Source organism: Mercenaria mercenaria, chromosome 7, assembly GCF_021730395.1.
Source record: "Mercenaria mercenaria strain notata chromosome 7, MADL_Memer_1, whole genome shotgun sequence".
NCBI lineage: Eukaryota > Metazoa > Mollusca > Bivalvia > Venerida > Veneridae > Mercenaria > Mercenaria mercenaria.
In genome coordinates, this window is record NC_069367.1 from 45,028,384 (window position 1) to 45,050,210 (window position 21,827).

General features: G+C 35.6%; 2 protein-coding genes across 2 annotated transcripts; both read left to right on the plus strand.

Annotated features, from left to right (window-relative positions):
- The first annotated feature begins 715 nt into the window (after positions 1-715).
- On the plus strand, positions 716-12,873 carry LOC123554218 (cilia- and flagella-associated protein 300-like). The gene is made up of 7 exons (XM_053548309.1): positions 716-850; positions 3,740-3,821; positions 5,081-5,153; positions 7,394-7,557; positions 9,345-9,517; positions 11,066-11,132; positions 11,751-12,873. The coding sequence occupies exons 1-7, from the start codon at positions 753-755 to the stop codon at positions 11,880-11,882; spliced, it is 789 nt and encodes a 262-aa protein (XP_053404284.1). The 5' UTR covers positions 716-752; the 3' UTR covers positions 11,883-12,873.
- A 7,126-nt stretch (positions 12,874-19,999) lies between these two features.
- Positions 20,000-21,574, plus strand: LOC123555417 (neuroligin-4, X-linked-like). Its single transcript, XM_053549022.1, has one exon. The coding sequence runs from the start codon at positions 20,025-20,027 to the stop codon at positions 21,159-21,161; it is 1,137 nt and encodes a 378-aa protein (XP_053404997.1). The 5' UTR covers positions 20,000-20,024; the 3' UTR covers positions 21,162-21,574.
- The last annotated feature ends 253 nt before the right edge of the window (positions 21,575-21,827 follow it).

The window sequence follows — 21,827 nt, forward strand, 5'->3', positions numbered from 1 at the left end:
CATGCGTATGAAGACTACTCCCTAGATGGCCGCAAACAGGCAAAACAGGCCCTATCAAAAAGTCATGTTATGCATATTCTGACATTCTCATTCTGTCAAATTGTACATGTACCTACTACTTCATATCTCCTCTATTAAATCATGCCATTTATTGTAGGTCTTTCACTCAAAAATTCACCAATATTCACCATCAAATAGAGGAACTATTTTCCGCGTAACAACTTCCATATTGGTCAACCAAGGGCAAATAACTGTGGTCTTGTGCCTATTTGTATAGGGAACTTACTGGGAATGAGGTAACGTCTGTGCGTTCTGATTGGTCAGTCATGTAAACAAACCAAAGAAGTGATTTTTTTAAAATTGAGATTTTTCACTGAATTTACAGCATTTTATTATACATTTTGACAAAACTCGCTACATTTTATGTGAATTGAAATAAGTTTTATCAAATGAATTTCTCCCGCCGTGCCAACGATGTAAACAGGGGTCATCTTATTTACACGAAAATTACTTAAATAAAGTATCACTATTCAAATGTTTTTCGTCCGATATTTTTGTAGAACTAAGATAGTTCTTGAAAAGACATGTAATTAGATAAATATGTTTCGATGTATGGAAGGCCGTACCCGGCATAATGTTATAATGTTAGTCTATGGGAAAACAATTGGTGGTCTCTATCCAATAGACGGGCCTTAAATCCGAGATAATGCGTCGTTTGAATAAAGCCGAATTATTCCGAAATTGTTTACAACATGGAGGACAGACAACCAAAATTCACATTTCACATTTCGGAGGGAAAGAAATTCCCAACATTAGAAGATAAAGACAACAAAGAACTGTTTAAAAAATGGTACATTGTATTTTCGCAAAGGGTGTCCACTTCTCAGATAACAAAGAAGTATACTAGACCTTTATAAAACTATGAATTTCTAACAAAGCGAATATCATGTTGGAAATGGAATGTTCTAGATTCAAGATTGATAGAGTTGAATTATTTACACCGATTTCGCCTGTTTGAATTCGTTTAGGTTATGCACAGTTTGGTACAGCTGTGGGATATGCTGAGTATTCCGGTTGAAAAAGAATAATTTGGTTGGCTGAGGCTATCGGCACTGGCATAGATCTGCACGACAGACATGCTGATAATTTTCTTTATCCGCTTGACCCTCGTAAAGATTATTTTTGTTATTGGCACGACCATCATGCTGCTTATTATTTTCATTTTTTCACTCGACAATCAAGCAAGGAAAGTTATGCGGATTATTTTGTTATCTGTACTGTTTCGAAGCAGTTTCCGTCATAAAATGAAGATTTTTAAAATATCTTTTTTCTTGAACGTTTCAGTTCCGTTAAATGCTCCCAAAGAGAACACCTTAGCTCTTCTGCTTTAAGAAAACATGAATATCAATAGTGTCTAGCGCACGTGATAACACACAGAGGGGCTCCAAAAGGGGTGAATAAATTGAGCTGAATTGGTTGACTACAGAAGCAGTTCCCGTCATCAATTTTTGTTTTAATATTTATGTCATTTTTACAGTGAATACGACTAGAAAAGCACCATCCGTGTTTTTTTAATCTTTCTGGTGAAATTAATTAATACAATTTTAAGAAATTTGAAGGTTCATGTGTTAAATTAGGCTTGTTGAAAATAGGAGGTAAAAAAAAAGCAAAACCTGAGACTCGAACTCGCGATCTCATGCTTGTGAAGCCGATGTTCTACCGATGCACAAAAATGACTCATTTTTATCTTTATTTTGTATTTTTGGTAAATCATCTGGTTTCGACTGCCAAATGGAGGAACTTCCAACTTAATTGGGGATTATGGAGTTATTCTTTGCGCATGCGCATTGGTTGCACGTGAATTCCCCTATGTGCGGAATGTAAACAAAACAATTATGGAATGAACAATTCGAGTTTTCTTGGAAAGTTTTTACCCTTTGTTGATGAAATTTCACAGAGCTCTGGATTGCAGGGTAGCGTTATGGAAACAATCTCGACTTCATTGTGAAGAACGTCACGAAACGTAAAATAACGCGTTGACGGATACTACTAGCCGACGGAAACTGCTTCGAAACCAGTAGGCTAAATAGTCAAAATAATGCAATGTTCAGATTGTTTTATATTTGTGATGGGGCAATCTGAACGTCAAAACTTGGAAGGACCAAAATAATGGAGGATAAATCACAGTACACATTCGTGTAAAGTTATTGGTTTTATCGCTTGCGCATATAGGCGTGTAGACATATAGTAAACGTTAATCATGTACAGTACATACTTCGGTTTAAATCACCAGAAAATTCGTAATTTTGGATAATATTAGATAATTTTACATCAGTGTTGGCAAAAACTTGGGTTTTAAGCATATATTGCCCAGCCCAGTGGGTAATACTGGGAAAACCCATGTTTTACTGGGCAATAGTGGTCAATACAGGGCAATATAAATTATAATATTTCAGTTCAATCTTCAATACATATTTCAACACTTAAGTTGACTAGCAACCCATATAGTGATAGCAGTGACACCAGCATGCCTAGTGCTATAATATCTATGTAAAATTTACATAAATCAATGAGGAATTGAATCACCTTTCGATACATGTAAGTTTTATTTGAATTTATGGCCAAATCGTGACATAATCGGCTTTTAAACCTATAGCATGTAAAGCATCGGTAGTGATGAATATTTTATTGGAAAATGCTTCCACTATTTTGGTCTTTCAAGTGTTTGACACGTATGAAAAAATTATCTCAATATTTCCTAGGATCCTGTCAATTTTGTCGGACTATACGGCTAAACATACTGTATACATATGTAAAATTCAGTTAAGCTTTTCTGAAGTTTTTCTCTGGTTATCAGATCCCAATAGTACTGATTATTTGATCATTTTTAGCATGCACCTTTTGTTATCAACCCACAACAGCATACCATTACAGTTCTTATAATTATTATGTTGAATAACAGCTGTAACTTTAGTCATATTTACAGCAGTATTTTTTTTTCATTTTACAGCTGTATCTAATTTGCATAATTCAAACTGTTTTTGATAGGTGATATCTTATTTCCATATCCAGTTACTATGAGTTGCATTTTATATACAGACTTGTCCAATAAAAGTTGCTGAGAATGATTTATTGCCAATTTAAAGTATGGTGGCAAGGTCCATTAGATGGGAAATATGTAAAAACTAAAATAGGTGAAAAATGATGCTGTCAGTAAAATAGTGTTTTCCATAGATACGTTACGCAAAAGAAAATGACTGCAAAACACATTATCTTGGGTTTTTAAGTGGTATTGCTTACATAATTATGTACTAAATGTTATCTTAACTGGAACTGAAGTAATTATGTTTCCAGATATACAAAAATTGTTGGGCTACCAGACAAATATTTTTACTGATATCTGTAATTCTGAAACATGAAAAACATTTTCATATTATTAGTAATTAATATAAAAGATATTACTACAGCGTTGTAATATGTTTTCAGGACAGATACTTTCTTTAAACATGATCTGATGCATATGTATTAAAAGAGTTTTATACTTCAGACACCCACAAACGCCTGTGCTACAAAACAACAGCAGGGACATGTTCCTGTTCTAAAACACGACTGTTGAGTAGACTTCTAGAGTGAATAGGAAGTATATGACAATGTTTTTAGAGTTTTAGAATTGCAGGCATCTGTCGTAAAAATTAAACCTTTTAATATATTGATTTGATTAGTTTAAGTTTCTTTCTAGGTCTATGGAGGGCAACATCTCAGCTCAGATGTATACATTTGACCAACCATTTCAACAGTATCAGAAAGATGAATTTGTCCTGGTAAGAGATGAAACCTTTTGATTCTTACAAGAATATATTTATGTTTCTTGATATTAAGTATATTTCAGTTTCTGATCAATAGGTACAACCATAAAACACATAGAAGGTGACAAATGTAAATAAGTATATATTTGTCTGTTGTATGATTGATTTCCAAGAAAAGGCACACTCTTATCCCCCCTCAAACCCCCCATTCCTTCAAACAGTTGGGGTTATATTGTTTTACTCATTGTCAGTTGGAAGACTATTTGGTTTCCGATCAATAACTAGGAATTGCCTGGTCTCACAATGTTCAACTCTGTAAGATGATTGTCTGTGGTCAGTAAATGATTTCTATTGTTTTGTGTGTCAGTTGGTCAAAGTCAAGGTCACAAATCTAAAGAATGCTTTGGCCTACAATCTACAAAATTCATAGGATGATTGACTGTGTTCACTACTGGTTTTAGGGATCATAGGTTAAAGTTCAAGGTTACAGTGACTTTGTGACTGAAAACCTTTTGTCTAATGTCTTCAAACTTCATAGGATGATTTCTTAGTGTCAGTGGATGACTTCTAATTGTTTTGGGGGTCAGTAGATCAAAGGTCAAGGTCACAGTTACTTTGACACTGGAAACAGATTCAGCTCAATAACTAAAGAACACTTTGGCTTACAGTCTACAAACCTCATAGGGTTATTTTCCGTAGTCAGTAGATGACCATTTACTACATTGGGTGTCAGTAGGTCAAGGGGCAAGGTCATAATGATGTCGGGACTGAAAAGGGGATAGGCCTTCATGGGAGGTGGGGACACGCGTGTTTTACAAACAGCTTTATAGCAGCTTTTAACAAATACTTTTATTAATGTCAGATTACATACATGTAATAACATGACTCATTTTTTCAAATGATTTATATTAGAGTTTTTAAAATTTAGAAATCGCTTTATTAATAATTACATTACAGAGAATTTTTGAAGTTATTCTGGATGTTTAAAGGAAGTTTTTGTGTTTTTAAACAATGAAATATGTAAAAAAAAAAAAAAAAAGAGCTTTAGTCTCTCTATTAAAAATTTATGAAAATGGAGTTTGTATGATATATTTTACATCCTACATGTTAAAATATAGACTTAAACAATACTCATTCATTGTTTAGATATCTGACATCGGAGTAAAAACTTGAAATTTTGAAGTTCATCAGGAGGCATGTCCCTTCAACACTAAAATTGTAAAGTTACTTGTTAATTGTAAAAATTGTCTGTAACACAGTTTCTTATTGTTTAGGACTTGATGAGGGATCCTAATGTGGTATCAACATTAAACGTCTCAAGCGGGAAAGGAAGTATGGCCCCAGTAGGTATGTGTGCTTTATAGAGGTTCAATCAAACTTATTTTTAGCTCGACTATTCGAAGAATAGTCTAGCTATTCTACTCACCCTGGCGTCGGTGTCGGCGTTGGCGTCACACCTTTGGTTAAGTTTTTGCATGCAAGTACATACAGCCATCAATTAAAGGCATATAGCTTTGAAACTTATTTTTTCTTTTTCTAGGTCAATTACCAACCTCTCTGGGTCAAGTCCCATAACTCTGACATGTATTTTGAGCAAATTATGCCCCCTTTTGGACTTAGAAACTTTTGGTTAAAGTTTTACATGCAAGTTACTATCTCCAAAACTAATGCAGATATTGATTTGAAACTTCACATGTGTCTTCGGGGTTATAAAACTAGTTGATAGCAACAAGTCCCATTACTCTGACCTTCATTTTGGCCAAATTATGCCCCCTTTTGGACTTAGAAAATTCTGGTTAAAGTTTTGCGTGCAAGTACATACAGCTATTTCTAAAAGGCATATAGATTTGAAACTTATTTTTTCTTTTTCTAGATTAATTACCAACCTCACTGGGTCAAGTCCCATAACTCTGACATGTATTTTGAGCAAATTATGCCCCCTTTTGGACTTAGAAAATTTTGGTTAAAGTTTTACATGCAAGTTACTATCTCCAAAACTAATGCAGATATTGATTTGAAACTTCACATGTGTCTTCGGGGTTATAAAACTAGTTGATAGCAGCAAGTCCCATAACTCTGACCTTCATTTTGGCCAAATTATGCCCCCTTTTGGACTTAGAAAATTCTGGTTAAAGTTTTGCGTGCAAGTACATACAGCTATTTCTAAAAGGCATATAGATTTGAAACTTATTTTTTCTTTTTCTAGATTAATTACCAACCTAACTGGGTCAAGTCCCATAACTCTGACATGTATTTTGAGCAAGTTATGCCCCCTTTTGGACTTAGAAAATTTTGGTTAAAGTTTTACATGCAAGTTACTATCTCCAAAACTAAACGCAGATATTGATTTGAAACTTCACATGTGTCTTCGGGGTTATAAAACTAGTTGATAGCAGCAAGTCCCATAACTCTGACCTTCATTTTGGCCAAATTATGCCCCCTTTTGGACTTAGCAAATTCTGGTTAAAGTTTTGCGTGCAAGTACATACAGCTGTTACTAAAAGGCATATAGATTTTAAACTTATTTTTTCTTTTTCTAGATCAATTACTAACCTCACTGGATCAAGTCCCATAACTCTTACATGTATTTTGAGCAAATTATTCCCCTTTTTGGACTTAGAAAATCCTGGTTAAAGTTTTGCGTGCAAGTACATACAGCAATTTCAAAAAGGCATATAGATTTGAAACTTTTTTTTTTTCTAGATCAATAACCAACCTCACTAGGTCAAGTCCCATAACTCTAGCATGTATTTTGGGCAAATTATGCCCCCTTTTAGACTTTGAAAATTCTGGTTAAAGTTTTACATGCGAGTTTCTATCTCCAAAACTAATGCAGATATTGAATTGAAACTTCACATGTGCCTTCGGGGTTATAAAACTAGTTGATAGCAGCAAGTAGCATAACTGATATGCATTTTGGTCAAATTATGCCTCGTTTTGAACTTAAAATTCTTTTGATATTTAACCTTTTTGGGTAATATTTTCCTGCTTCTGGGACAATATTTCGAATAGTCGAGCTTGGCTGTCTTACAGACAGCTCTTGTTAACCGTGATGTTTTGGTAAATTTGCTTGAAACTTTTTTACTGCATTAGCTGTGCATCAGATTGTTTATGTGGAGTCTGTGTTACTCAAGTCCTATTGGATTTTCCAATTTGTTCAGTTTTAGCTGGTAATGTAGAATCAGTGTATTTTCCAATTCATTCCATATGTGCGTGAATATTTGATGTATATGTGCTGAATATTCGATGTATGCATTTATGTACAAATAAGTATATATTTAAATTTTATTTACAGAAGGCCCTTTCTGTGAAATTACATGTAGTAGGCCTATCAGTTACAAGTTGCTACAGTCACGTGTCCAAATTTACTTTTATTTGATAACAGATATAAATCAATAATCTGGTTCTTTTTTTTATATGCATAAATACATGTAGTAGCATTCACTGTAAAATTGTAACATTTGAATGTAACGATATTTAGAAATTTGTATTTAAACAATCTTCTCCTTTTTAATAATTGATTCCCTATTCTCATGATGCATAGAAAATTTGAAATAAACAATTTATGATCCTTACCTTTATTGCAGGTATCAAAGCCGAGTCAGTGGATGTAGAGTCTGTACCATGTTCTATCTTATCTATGTCATTCTTTGATAAATTATATGGTGCAGTTGTAAGGGACTCCGGGTATCTAATGAAATGTTTTGATGAATTTTATGAAGATTTCACCATCTCTGATGAATTAAGAAAAGTAAGTATAAAAATACTCTTTCAGATCTTCTGAATAACATGTAATCTACATATCTGTGATTAAAGGAGGAATTTTTTTATGCTTCTCCCCATCCCCTCCCCCACCCCCACCCCCCAAAAAAAAAAAAAAAAAAAAAAAAAACATTGAGGCTAGCATATTGTAATAGGACTGTCATTCAATCCCATAGGTTTCCAGTTGATACCTAAAGACCGCTTCTGGGCTAAAACCTCAAACTTGATGGGCAGATTGGTTGTGACCGATAGATGACCCATTTTGATTTTGAGGTTGGTTGCATAAAGGTCAAGGGGGTGGAAATTTGTTTCCAAACAATAATTGAAAAATATTTTAGCATACAGTTATCAAACTTCATAGGATGACTACATGTAGTTAATAGCTGACCCCTCTGTGCTAGGGTCAGTAGGTCAAGGTCATAGTGATCTTGAGACTGAAAATGTGACAGGTTGTCATGGGGGGTACATATTTTACAAACAGCTGTTGTTATACACATGTATGTCTTGAAGATATTGTCTTAATTCATTCAGCCTGTTTTTGTCCAAAAATATATACAAATCAGAAGAGATAACCCTTTGGTTATAATTTTGGTAAATTGTGTGATCTCATTGAAATTATACCCATTAATCGTTTAGTTTGAAATGTTTTGTTAATTTTAAATGTTCCTTCTAAAATAGAGCTCAGTTTTCTTGGGAAAAGGTCAGCTATTTTAGGAGAATTATCTGAATTTTTTTTTTTTTTTCAATTTTTTGCAAAAAAGTAATGCAGATGTTAGAACAATAGATTTGCTGTGTTGATCTGTATAAACTCCCTTATAAATACTTTCCCACGAAACCTTTGAAGTTTATTTTGAATATTTAAACTAACTTAAATTTGCAAATAAATTTATTGTGTTTTTAATTGATATTTTCATATGAATCCAATAAAGTACAGGTACAAGTTTGTTTTTTTTCCATATTCACAGACAGAAAAATGATTGAAATTTACAATGGAAGAAATGCATCATTCAAATACATCTTTTTAATGATAACAAATTCTGTCATACTTGCAGTGTTAAATTTTTTTAGAGTTTGATTTTTTACCGGTAAATTTCTTTAAAGCAATGTACAAAATTATCATCAGTTTTTTCTAAAACAAAAAATGCACAAATTCATATATCCCAGTGCAACAGCACAAAATATTATGCCCATGCTGTTGACTGATTCACAGTTTATAATAATTTATTGATTTTACTTACGATATTTCAATCCCTCTCTTTCTCTTTTGCTACTAGGTATACAGCAGTGACATGACACGAATGTTGTGAAAATATCAAATAGGTTATGATATGTGACATTTAAAAAAAAGTTTGTAAAGTTTACTTGTGTAGGAATGTGATAATATAAGCTTTGGAATGTAAAAATGAATGGTATGGAGATATGCAATGCTGCACAACTGTTTTAATTTGTGTTAAGGTTTTGGTTTACTGACAAAATCTCTCTCTGTCTGTCTGTCTCTCTCTCTGATCTAGGGGCTTTCTCTGGCTCTGGCTGTAGATCTCTAGTCAAATTAATCTGTGTCTGTACTGGTAGAGAATGTATTTGGCATACTGAGAGGCTGCCTTTGTATTTAAATCACTTTGAAGGATTTTATCATGAAAAGGGAGTTAAATAAATCTGCTATGATATTTCAAACATTCTCAGTAAAACATGTTAAAAGATGGTGAATTTGTTGCATTTGCATAGCTTATATTGTACATGTTGCTAATAAACCTGACATGTATAAATTAACTTCAGATGTTACTGAGTGAAGAGTCAGACCACTATGAGCTATACAGTGATTCAGAAAAGGAACAATTTTTATTCCGATTGTTCAAACACATAAGCCTTGGAGGACAGATCTGTCAATATGAGGACACCATAGAACCATATCTCAACATCACCAAACACCTCTATAAGGATCTCATTAGGTTTGAATTTCAGTAGCATACATTAATTTTTAGCTTGACTATACGAAGTATGGAGAGCTATCCTACTCGACCTGGCGTCGGCATCCTTCCGCGTCCGCACTTTGATTAAAGTTTTGATGCACTTTCTCTTTATCTTTGTTATTACTTGATGGATTTACTTCAAACTTAAAATAGTTGTCCCACATCATATGACACAAGGGTCATAACTCTGGCATCAGTCTCTCATGAATTATCCCCCCTTTTTACTTAGAATTTCAGGTTAAAGTTTTGGTTCACTTTCACTTTATCTCAATTATTACTAAGTGGATTTGATTCAAACTTAAAATAGTTGTTTAGCATCATCACTCACATCATATGACACAAGGGCCATAACTCTTGCCCTTCACACACTTATTTACTGTGATAAACTGACTTACATTGCACAGGTTCAAGGACTCTGTTTTACTTTTTTTTACAAAATTATTCACCTTTTTTGACTGATTTGGTTAAGTTTTTGTATGTAATCTGGTATCTCAGTACTCACTTATGGGAATGGGTTGAAACTTAATACACTTGTTCATTGTCATGATTTGACATGCAGTGCTGAGGTTTCATAACTCTATTTTGTATTTTTACAAAATTATTCCCCTTTTTCAACTTAGCAGTTTTTTGTAAAGTTTTTGTATGTAAGCAGGTATCTCAGTACCCACTAATGGGAATTGATTGAAACTTCACACACTTGTCCACTGTCATGAGCGGATATGCACTGTACAGGTTCCATAACCCTGTTTTGCATTTTTACAAAATTATGCCCCTTATTTGACTTTTACATTCATTCAATTGACAAGGCTGTTGAATAGTTGAGCATTGCTATCCTCAGACAGCTCTTGTTGAACTTAAAGTTTTTCCTAGCCACAATCAATCTGTGTCTCAGGAACAACAGAAACTTCACAGGATATACTCTCAGTCAATGATTATTTATAACCAAGTTGGACATGCTTGAAATGGATTCAGATATGGCCTTTATTTGACTAAGAACAATTTCATTGGAGATTTTACAAATCCATATTGTAATAAATTGTAATGAAATAATCCAGTTACATAAGTCTTGCCAAGTTATGGCCCTTGTTTGACTATAAAGTTATGGAATAGTTGAGCCGGCTGTCCTACAGACAACTCTTATTATAAGAACTCATTAGAATTCTATAAATGTGATTGTGGCATATATTACTAAGATCTCATGGATGAAGATTTGTTTCATTGTTTTTGTTGTTGTTGTAAAATCTTAGTAGATCTGTCCAGGGACAATAGGCAAATGTATGTATTTTATATATGTTTATTTTATTCCTGCTTTGACAGTTGTTTTGTTTTGATATTTGCCTTGAGTTTATGCTGAATCAGAGTTTCCTTTTATCATACGTTTATTCACATCATAAAACATACAGTTTAATGTCAGGAAATGTCTGAGATGTGAATGCTGATTTAATCTAAAAAAAAAACCCATTAAAAGGCCTGTAGTTAACCTGTAAGTCTGACGCTGCAACAGTTTCTGATTGTTTTATGTTTCAGTGTTCAGAAAAATCCAGAAACCAAAGAGTTAAATATTACATCCAGTGTGTTCAAAATTTCTGCTATGGTAAGTTAATACATATTTTCTGTAATTAATGATTTATGGAACTGTTTCCAGTTTAGTATAATATCTTCCATTTTGGAATGTTAAATGTGTGAAGATCTCTTTGCAAACTTTAATGGCATAAATAGAAATTACTCAAACTGTGATTCAGATGTAAAATTTTCTTTCATTCATGTTACTTTAATTCCACTTCTGAAGCTGTATATCTCTGCTTAACAACAAAAACGCAGTACCGTAGCCAGACACAAATTTTAACCGAGGCAGTGGCTCAGATTTGCTTAGCGCACCACCATAGCTCAATAAGGAGAGCACAGATGTTAAAGACCACATGGTCGTGAGTTTGATCTCTGTAACAATTTGATAAAAAACATTATGTCTGAAATTATTTGTCATCCACTGCGGATTCATGTGGGGAAGTTGACATGTACTTGCGGAGAACAAGTTTGTATCGGTACAGAATCCAGACACACTGGTTAGGTTAACTTCCAGCCGTTACATAACTGAAGTAGTGTTGAAAAACAGCGCTACAACAAATGGAATTTTTTGGCAGTCTGAAGTTTTTGCTTGTATTCATAATAATATGAGTTAGACATGGTAACAATTTTAGAATTTTTCTTTCAGGAAAAGGATGAAGAGAGATATTACCCTGACAGACGGTCACATGATCAGACATTCTCGTATTTGATAGTAGATCCCCTTAAACGCCATGTTACTGTTTTATACCATGTTTTTGGTGGAGGAATATTTAATTGATAATCAGTTTTCATCTTGATTTTTTCTATGTGTAGTTTCCTGGAATTTAAGAGCAAAGAGAAACTAAGGAAAAGTATGTTTAACATTACTGATTCTTGGATGAAATACATTCTGGATGGTAATTCAGTGATAATATGCTTGAGGCTTACCTTACCCTGCTAAATTTCTATAATGAACTTGTCCATCTTTCAATTTGGACAGTACCATTAACTGTTAAAAGGAGTGCTTACCAAAAAGATACTGACTGAATGGCGAACAGTGCAGATCATGATCAGACTGCATGGATGTGCAGGCTGATCATGATCTACACTGGTCGCAAAGGCAGAATCAGTCATGTCCAGCATGATAAGGGTTAAGCAGTGTTAAGTGATGCAAAGTATAGAAAGTTGTTGTGATGTTTGTAATTATGTTGCTATGTAACATAAATGTTCAAAGCAGTAGGTTTAATTCTCAGCTTAAAATGTATTTGAAATCTAAAATTATATGTGGTAGTTTTTCAGAGCATAAAACCACAGTCTATGTCTACAGTCTGAAAAAGAAACAGCTTCTGTTTTGTCCTATTTACTAGAATGATAGTATCAACTTTATACTTCTTACAATGGAGAAAAGTATGGCAAATTTTGTGAATGAAGAAAGATTGAAGAGAGTAGAAAAAATTAAAACATTGACTGCTGTGTCACGACTTTGGTGATCAGTATAGTGTTGCATTTTTCCTGTTGTAGAAACAAATCATCATATTTATTGTTTTGTAAACAGTAATGTTTTAATAATCATAGGAAGAAGTCCTATGAGAATTAAAGCAGTTTTGAATACATATGATTGAGAGAATTGTGTATTAAGTGCTGGCTTTTCTAAGGGAATGAACGTCATCTATGAAAGATTAAGAATTTACATTAATATTGTGAAAGTATGTAAAATGTAGTCATTATGTAATGAATATGAAATGCCAAAAATAAAAAAAAATCAGAATTATACTTAACAGGTACTCAAATTTGAAATGGTTCATTTTTAGCTCACCTGAGCCAAAGGTTCAAGGTTTGCTTTTGTGACCACTTGATGTCTGTCGTGCGTCTGTCAACAATTTCTTGTCTTCACGATAGTGGTTTCATTTATGATTTGATTTTAACCAAACTTGCACACAACTTGTATCACCATAAGATCTTGGTTCTTGTCTTGAATCAATTGGCTGTTTGTTTTGTCTGCATGATTGTGGTTTCATTTATGATTTGATTTTAACTAGATTTGCACACAACTTATATCACCATAAGATCTCGGTTCTTTTTTTGAACCAGCCATATCCCACCATGGGTTCCAGAATTACAGCCTCTGAAAGGGCAAAAATTGCCTATTTTGGTCTTGTCTGCATGATAGTGGTTTCATTTATGATTTGATTTAAACCAAACTTGCACACAACTTGTATTACCATCAGATCTCGGTTCCTTCCTTGAACCAGTCATATTCCTTTATGGGTTCTACAGTTACTGCCCCTGAAAGGGACAGAAATTGACTAATTTGGTCTTGTCTGCACAATAGAAGTTTCATTTATAATTTGGTTTTGCAGTAACTCTTGTGATTCCAGCAGGTATGCAAATTTTGATTCCATACCTAATGTTTATATTTCGATGTAAATGAGATGTGGAACCAAAATTTGTAGTCCTGTTTGGCGCCATATAACCTATACTGTGTTGGTGCGCCGTAATACCCAAATAAATATCATTTATAATTGGATTTTAACCAGATTTGCGCACAACTTGTATCACCATAAGATCTTGGTTCCATTATTGAACCAGCCATATCTTACCATGGGTTCCAGAGTAACAGCTCCTGAAAGGGCAAGAAATTGCTATTTTGGTCTTGTCTGCACGATAGTAGTTTCATTTGTGATTTGATTTTAACCAAACTGCACACAACTTATATCACCATAAGATCTTGGTTCCTTTCTTGAACCAGCCATATTTCACCATGGGTTCCACAGTTACTCAATGACCCTCTTGTTTATCTGATTGTCATAGAACAAACACATAATATACTTCTGTTAGTTCTTCTTGACAGAAAGAATATTAATGTTTGACCCTCAATTTTTTGATATTTTATGTATGGTCTGCATATACAAACAGCACATTTATTTAAAGATCAAATACTATGCCATCTTGTAATCCAATAGTTTTAATGCAAAGAGAAAGGAAAGGACCTTTAAATTTGAGTTGTATATTATATTTCTAACTGGTGTTTCTCTGAATGTGACTTATGGATTGCTCCCATTCATCTGTCAGTCCATCACATAAAGTGGGATCTTGAATAGTTTTAAAAGTACAAATTATTTTGTCATGAAACTTAATTCATATGGACAGTTGGGGAAACTTCCAGTTCACAAAATCATTTTTTCCCCCTACTTTCATACGAATCTTGTTCCTAAATGTAGTAACTTAATTCCCATTCAGGACAAAAAAATCATCATTGTTTGACTTGTTTCATTCAAAGAATATTAGACAATCTACCAAAATTGCTACCATTCAATTTTCAGCTCGCCTGAGCACAAAGTGCTCATAGTGACCTATTGTGGTCATGTTGTGTCTGTCATCTGTTGTGCATGCATGCATATGTGCATGTGTCTGTTGTCAACAATTTCTTTAAACGACATCTTCTCCAAAGCCACTGAATGGATTTTGATGAAACTTGGCCTTGATCTTCCTCCAGGGTGGTCCTCTACCAGTTGTTCAAACGATTCCCCTAAGGTGCACATACTCCCCATAGGGGCCACCAGATCTAACAATAGGAAAAGTCTTCAAACAACATCTATCATAAACCCCTTGTCCTATTTTTAAATAATTTCACACAAATGGTCCTTTAATATGTAACCTATCAAGATTGTTTAATTAAATTATTCTGTGTCAAAAAGCTTGGCCACAGGGGGGTCGTGGTCACTTTTCCCTATACATGTATGTACATAGTGGAAAATATAAAAATCTTCTTGTGTGAAACTGCTAACCCGATTTTAAAATAACTGTACCCAGATGGTCCTTGTATGACCCTTTACCAAGAGTGTTCAAATTATTCAGATTCATTAAAAAACATGGCCACCAGAGGACGTGGTCACTTTCCCTATATGTATATAGTGGAAACTTTAAAAGTCTTCTATTGTGAAACTGCTGTCTTGATTTTAAAATAATTTCACACAAATGGTCCTTGTGTGAACTTCAAAGATTATTCAAATTATTTTGATTTGTCAAAAAACATGGCCGACAGAAGTTGTGGTCACTTTTCACTATATGTTTATAAAGGAAACCTAAAAAAATCTTCTTGTATGAAATGACTGGCAGATTTTAAAATAATTGCACACAAATCGGCCTTTGTTTTGTCAAAGAACGGCTGCTGGGATATGTGGTCACGTATGTATGTAGTGGAAACGTTTTCTTGTTTGATATGTAGAGAAAAAATTGTCTTGTTTGATATTGTCATATGACAATTCCACCAACTACTTACATCCCCAACTACTTACATCCCCCCCACACACACCCTTAACACACACACGTTACCTCACGACCCATATTTTAGTAGAAACATTCTTGTCAGAAAATATAGAAACTTTAAACGTTTTCCTATTATTAATGAAGTTGCTTTTGTCAACAGCCATTTAGCTTTATATGATGATTTCCTGTAGTCATTAGATTACACCTGTTGATTTGGGGGTCAGTTGGTCAAAGGTCAGGGACACAGTAATCTCAAGACTTAAGACTGAAAACAATATTAGCTCAGTATTTTTGCTTATACAATGTAGTTGTAAATTTTCATAGAAAAATTACATGTGGTCAGTAGATAACTGTTTTGTCAGGGTTAGTAGGTCAAAGGTCAAGGTCACAGTATCTTGGAGGCTGATTTCAGTTCGCACTCATTAATCAAAGAACACGAAGTCTTTTACATGCAGACATCAATGACAGATGACCCTTTTAATGTTTGGGATCAGTAGCTCAAAGGTCAAGGTCATGTAAATTGACAGAAAGTTCTTCTACAGACACTCATATTTATGACTGTAGGAGACATATTGTTTTGCCCTGTCCATCCGTCTGTCCGTCAAACTTCATCCAAGGTCACGGTCATAGGGCCTGAACATGGAAACTTGAGAACCACTTGACCCACAAAGTTGTATTTTAATACTAGGATGATTGGACATGCCTAGCAGATGACTCCTATTGATCTTTGGGTCACTCGATAAAAGGTTAAGGTCACAGGGGACAGAGCATGGAAAACCGTTTCGTATCCATAATTTTAGATTCCTTTGACCAAGAACGTTGAAACTTCATAGGATGATTGTACTTGCAGAGCAGACGGTCCCTATTATGGTCAGTAGATCAAAGGTCAAGAGGTCAGGGCCAAAACATGATAAACCTTTTCTGATCAATAACTTTAGAGCTATTTGACCCAGAATATTCATAGTTCATAGAAGATAGGGCTTATGGAGTAGATACCCATATTGTTTTTAGGGTCATTCCATCAACGGTCAGGGGTCACAGGAGCCTGAATGTGGAAAACTTGAGAACCCTCTGACCCAGAACGTTGGTACTAACTGGGATGATCGGACATGCAGAGTAGATGACCCTTATTGTTCATGGGGTCAAAGGTCACAGGAGCAAGAACATGGAAGACCATGTCCAATCAATAACTTGAGAACAACTTGGCCCAGAAAGCTGAACCTTTTTAGGATGACTGGACATGCAGAGTAGATGACCTCTATTGATCATGGGATCACTGTTTCATAGGTCAAGCTCACAGGGGCCAAAACATAGAAAACCAATACTGATTCATTACTTGAGAACCCCTTGATCCAGAACTTTGAAACTTCACAGTATGATTGGATATGCTGAGTAGATGATTCCTCTTGATTTTAAGGCTACTGGGTCAGAGGTCAAGCTCACAGGGACCAGAACATGGAAAATGACTTCAGATCAATAACTAGAGAACCTCTTGGTTCAGAACCATATGAAGAACTATTGGACATGCTGAGCAGATGATCCCCAATGATTTTGGAGTCAGTAGGCCGTGAGTCAAGCTCACAGCGGTTGGAACATGAAAACAGTTTCCGAACCAAAACTTTTGAATCACTTGACCCAGTAACTTTAAACTTCATAGGATGTTCGGGCATGCAGAGTAGATGACCCCTATTGATATAAAGAATTGTAGGTTAAAGGTCAAGCTCACAGGGTGAAAACTGCTTCCAATCTATAACTTGTGGACTACTTGACCCAGAGCCTTGACACTTCCTAGGGTGGTTGGACTTATTGAGTAGTACGTCTCCTTCCTAACCCTCCCTCCTCAACAACCAAGACCACAGGGACCTGAACATTGAAATCCATTAACATATAGATGATCGCTATTGCATTTCAATCGCTTCCAGGGCCTCCGTGGCCAAGTGGTTAAGGTCGCTGACTTTGAATCCCTTTCCCCTCACCGATGTGGCTCTAGCCTTACTCGGGGCAGTGAATTCTTCATGTGAGGAAGCAGTCCAACTGGCTTACGGAAGGTCGGTGGTTCTATCCAGGTGCCCGCCTGTTATGAAATAATGCATGGAGAGACATGGGGTCTTCCTCCACCATTAAAGCTGGAAACTCGTCATATGACCTATAAATGTGTCGGTGCGACGATAAACCCAACAAAAAAAAATCCAGGTCACTTTGACTTGGTCCTGCTCCTACTGACTTCTTCCCTTTGACTATACTTTCGGGCAGGCATACGCTTTTCTACAACAGCATATTCTAGTTTTTACCAGTGCTTTGGTTTTGTCAATCTTGTAATGTTCAGTGGTTTAGATAATAATATAGGGTTTTATTGTGTTAACATCTTTTAGTTTAACACATTTGTTATGATAGTTAGCTATTTCAGCATATTAATACGCTAAAGAGTCGTAGTTACGTTAGCATGTTTTGGTTTCTTCAGGGTCGGGCAGATAACAGTCACGAAAGCCTGCTATGTACACCGTATAATAGGTATACATGATATTAATATGGACAAAATACAGGGTGTTGAGATATTCGAAGACCAATCAAGAAGGGCGGGGGGAATTTTGCAATTGCAAAAGCAATGCATTGATATTTGCCCAATAAGACACATGCAGTTGTATTTACCAGTTCGACCGAAATTGGCTTGACCATTACTCGTTCATTTTGATGGCAAACCAGTCATTCGGCACCAGTTCTCTGCGGTTTTCAGAAAAGTGTTGCCGGTACTGGGTTTTAATACAGCATAATAAAGAGGTCGGAAGGTGAAAATCCGCAGCCTATAAAAGTTATGTCCAAGGTCCAATCCGACTTCTGCCAAAGCTGATAAGTTAATTACTGCCTGTGTACACGGAGTTTTGATTCTGATTCGTTAAGATTCTAGTAAAGCGTTAGTAACTCTGGTTTAGTGACAATAACTTGGTTTAGTATATAATATTATACCCATATTTTAATATCAATTGACAGGTCCAACAGTAATATGGGCGGTTGGCTCATCCATAATACATATTAATGATATATAATAATGTATTCTTTGCTGCGTGCGAACGGCCCGAAGGTCAGAATCTTTGGTTGAAAAGCACAGAAATATGGTGGCAAGGTTACAGCGGTTTTAGCATGAAATGCGCCCAAGTGAAGAATCAAGAGATGATCCAAATTTCATGGCGGTAAGGATATTGGTAGATATGATTTGTTCTCAATACGGCATGACATAGACCGCCTCATACATTAATCTATACAGTCTTTCCGAATTCTAAGGTAATATGGTCTCAAATTCTTCAACGTTCAGACGAGATTTTCTAATGGAAAACGCGCCTAAGCGTATAAATTCATATGAGACAAAGAGGGTTCTTGAATCGGGGGACATTACTTTTTACACTCTGATATCAATACCAAGTTCCAATGTCAGTTTAATGCAGACAGGGTGCATTTTTCGTCCATGGGCAATGACTTATTTTTAAACAAATTGGCAGCAGCATTAGAAACTATTTTAGCAATGGAGACAACTTCTAGACACACAATTTAAGGCTGGGCACGTCCATTTTTTTCTCAGTAAGGAGATTCGCCGGAGCCAATCTATAATTGACAGTGGTATCCTATACTTTCGCTTGTGGATTTATCCCCCAGTCTTCAGTAGGAGGCCATTGGCGGCCCGCGAATCGTTTTAAACCGATGCCGGTGATAATGCCCCTGTTTCCCAGAGTCTTATCACATAAAGCATCAGTGTGATTTGTATAGTTTCTTTTGGAGTTTGCCACAATTTGTGTTGGATGGCATGCTTATCATTTGCTGAACACTGTTAGTGGATTTATATATTTGTTTTGCTAAGGGATGCCCAAACGGGATTTTGAAGTATTGCCCGGTATCCCGATTTAAAAGATTAACTGGAGCCGTGCCCATATGGCCATAATTCAGTGGAGATTTTATGGTGTTTAAAAGATCTTAATTAGATTTTAACTCTGGAAATTAGAAATTTCTCATTCATGAACTTAAACTTGACACACCACTGCAAGGATGTCAACAACTATTTACGAACTTTACAAGTTACATCTGCTCGGTACCCCCTAGCCCACCGACCTATAAAGACCATGCGTACCTGTTTCTCAAACGATGATTTAACTGAATGTACCATTTATTTCATGTGTTTACAAACCGATAATATCGACTTGAAATCAAATACGTGGAAATTAAATGAGCTTGACATACACTAAAGTACTTTCCTATTTTGTTAAAATGGATGAATGAGCATAATATGTTATTGTTGTTTTCAAAGGGGAGTTTTAACAGGGAATAAACTTGCGTATATTAAAATGCATTTATATACATACACACGCATTCCTTGCAGAAGATGTATAGCGGCACAATAATGTATAATTATATAAAACAAGTTTGAGAGGAAACATAACATTCACTTAAGCCGGGCACAAGCGTTATGCTAGAATAACATCAACACATAGCAGCAAGTGTGATATTTTAACGGGCTTGGTTAACAACTAGGCCTACATCTATCCTACAGATATAATATAATATACGTTATTTTATATACGTTATCCCTACATTTGTGACAGCAGTCAGTTTGCGGAGTTATACTCCGTCCCGCTTCACAAATGGCCACGGTTAGTTAATCACATATTTCAATTTGATATATTTTATGCGCTTATGGTCTATACAATTACTCATTTTCAGTGACCGGATTAATCATATGAAAATGGAAAACATATATTTTTTCATCGTGATATGTTTTACCTCCTTATTATTCGCGAGTTCTCAGGATCCAAAAATTACAAGCAGTCTGGGTGAAATTGTTGGAAAAATAAAATATATAACATTAGGATTATCCAACCATACTGTGCACGAATACCTCGGCATTCCCTTTGCCAAACCTCCAGTTGGTGATCGAAGATTTCGTAAACCAGAACCCCTGTCGTCACTGACTTCGCCGTTTTATGCACAGAGCTCTGGCGCCATATGTCCACAAATTGCTACTCTAGTGACTTTAAACGACACACAGAGCGAGGATTGCTTGTACCTTAACGTATATGTACCTGATCAACGGGCTGATAAACCATCCGGACACGCTGTAATGGTTTGGGTATATGGAGGTGGGTTTCAAGAAGGAGCTGGAAGTCATTATGATTTCTCTATCCTCTCTGTAACAGGTAACATAATTGTTGTCACTATTAACTACAGGGTCGGCGTATTTGGTTTCCTCAGTACTGGTGATGATAACGCGCTCGGCAACTACGGCCTATGGGACCAACATTTGGCTTTGAAATGGGTCAATGATTACATTAAAGACTTCGGTGGAGACAATCAAAGAGTAACACTTGCTGGTGAGTCATCGGGTGCTATGAGTGTTGGTCTACACGCGCTTGCCCCAGTCAATCGGGGACTGTTCCAGAGAATTATTGCACAAAGTGGAAGCATGACCGCACCTTTTCTAAACATGGAAAGGGGCGGATTTGAAAATGTGTTAACCGTAGCTGACAGCCTAGGATGTAAAACCGACACGGTTGATCAGTTAATGCACTGTTTAAGGGAGAAAAGTGTAGATGATTATATAAACGCTTTAAAACGACTAGATCCAGGACGAGTTATTTTTGGCCCAAAGGTAGATGGAGACTTTGTTAAAATAAATCCTCGTGATATTGCAAAGCTATCGGAAAGTCGGCGTTTAGATGAAGTCGAATGTTTCCGCTTACTAGATATGTTGAGTGGTTTTAATGCGTATGAGGGAGCGTCAGTATTGCAGTACGTGATGGACCCAGCAACAATTGAAAATATGTAACCAACACTTGAACAAATGAGAACACAACACGTGCCTGCTTTGATGAATCTTCTGTATCAGACAGCGTTTGCAAATAAAACTGTGAAAGTCGTCGGGGCTCAATACACAAACTGGAAGAATCCTGATGACTACAATTCAATTCGCTTACAGATTGTAAAATTGGGAACTGATGTGACGTACGGAGTACCGGCAGTGGAAATGGCCCGCCTTCACAGAATGTCGTCTGCTTCCAGGAACTTCATGTATCACTTCGCACCAAAACCATCCACCCGACTTTTACCCACACCAAGCTGGGTACCAGGAGCAAATCACGCAGATGAATTATGGTTTATTTTGGGAGGATTTGGTGCAGAAAATGCTTGGGAAACAGACCTCATGAAAAGAATGATGAGATACTGGACAAATTTCGTCAAATCTGGGTATGTATATTACTTAAATAAGTAAATGAGAAAACAAAAATTTCGATAAAAATATAACATTTTACTTTTTGGTTCAATAACCAAACAGATAACGTGTATGATTGTTTAAATGTGATCGAACATATCTATGCAACACTTTATGACATCTTTCACTTTTCTTTTTTTTTTGGGATAAAATTTTGTAATAACCGACCTTTAATATGAAAGTATCCAAACAGCTGAGTATTTCTGTCGGTTTCACTAATTT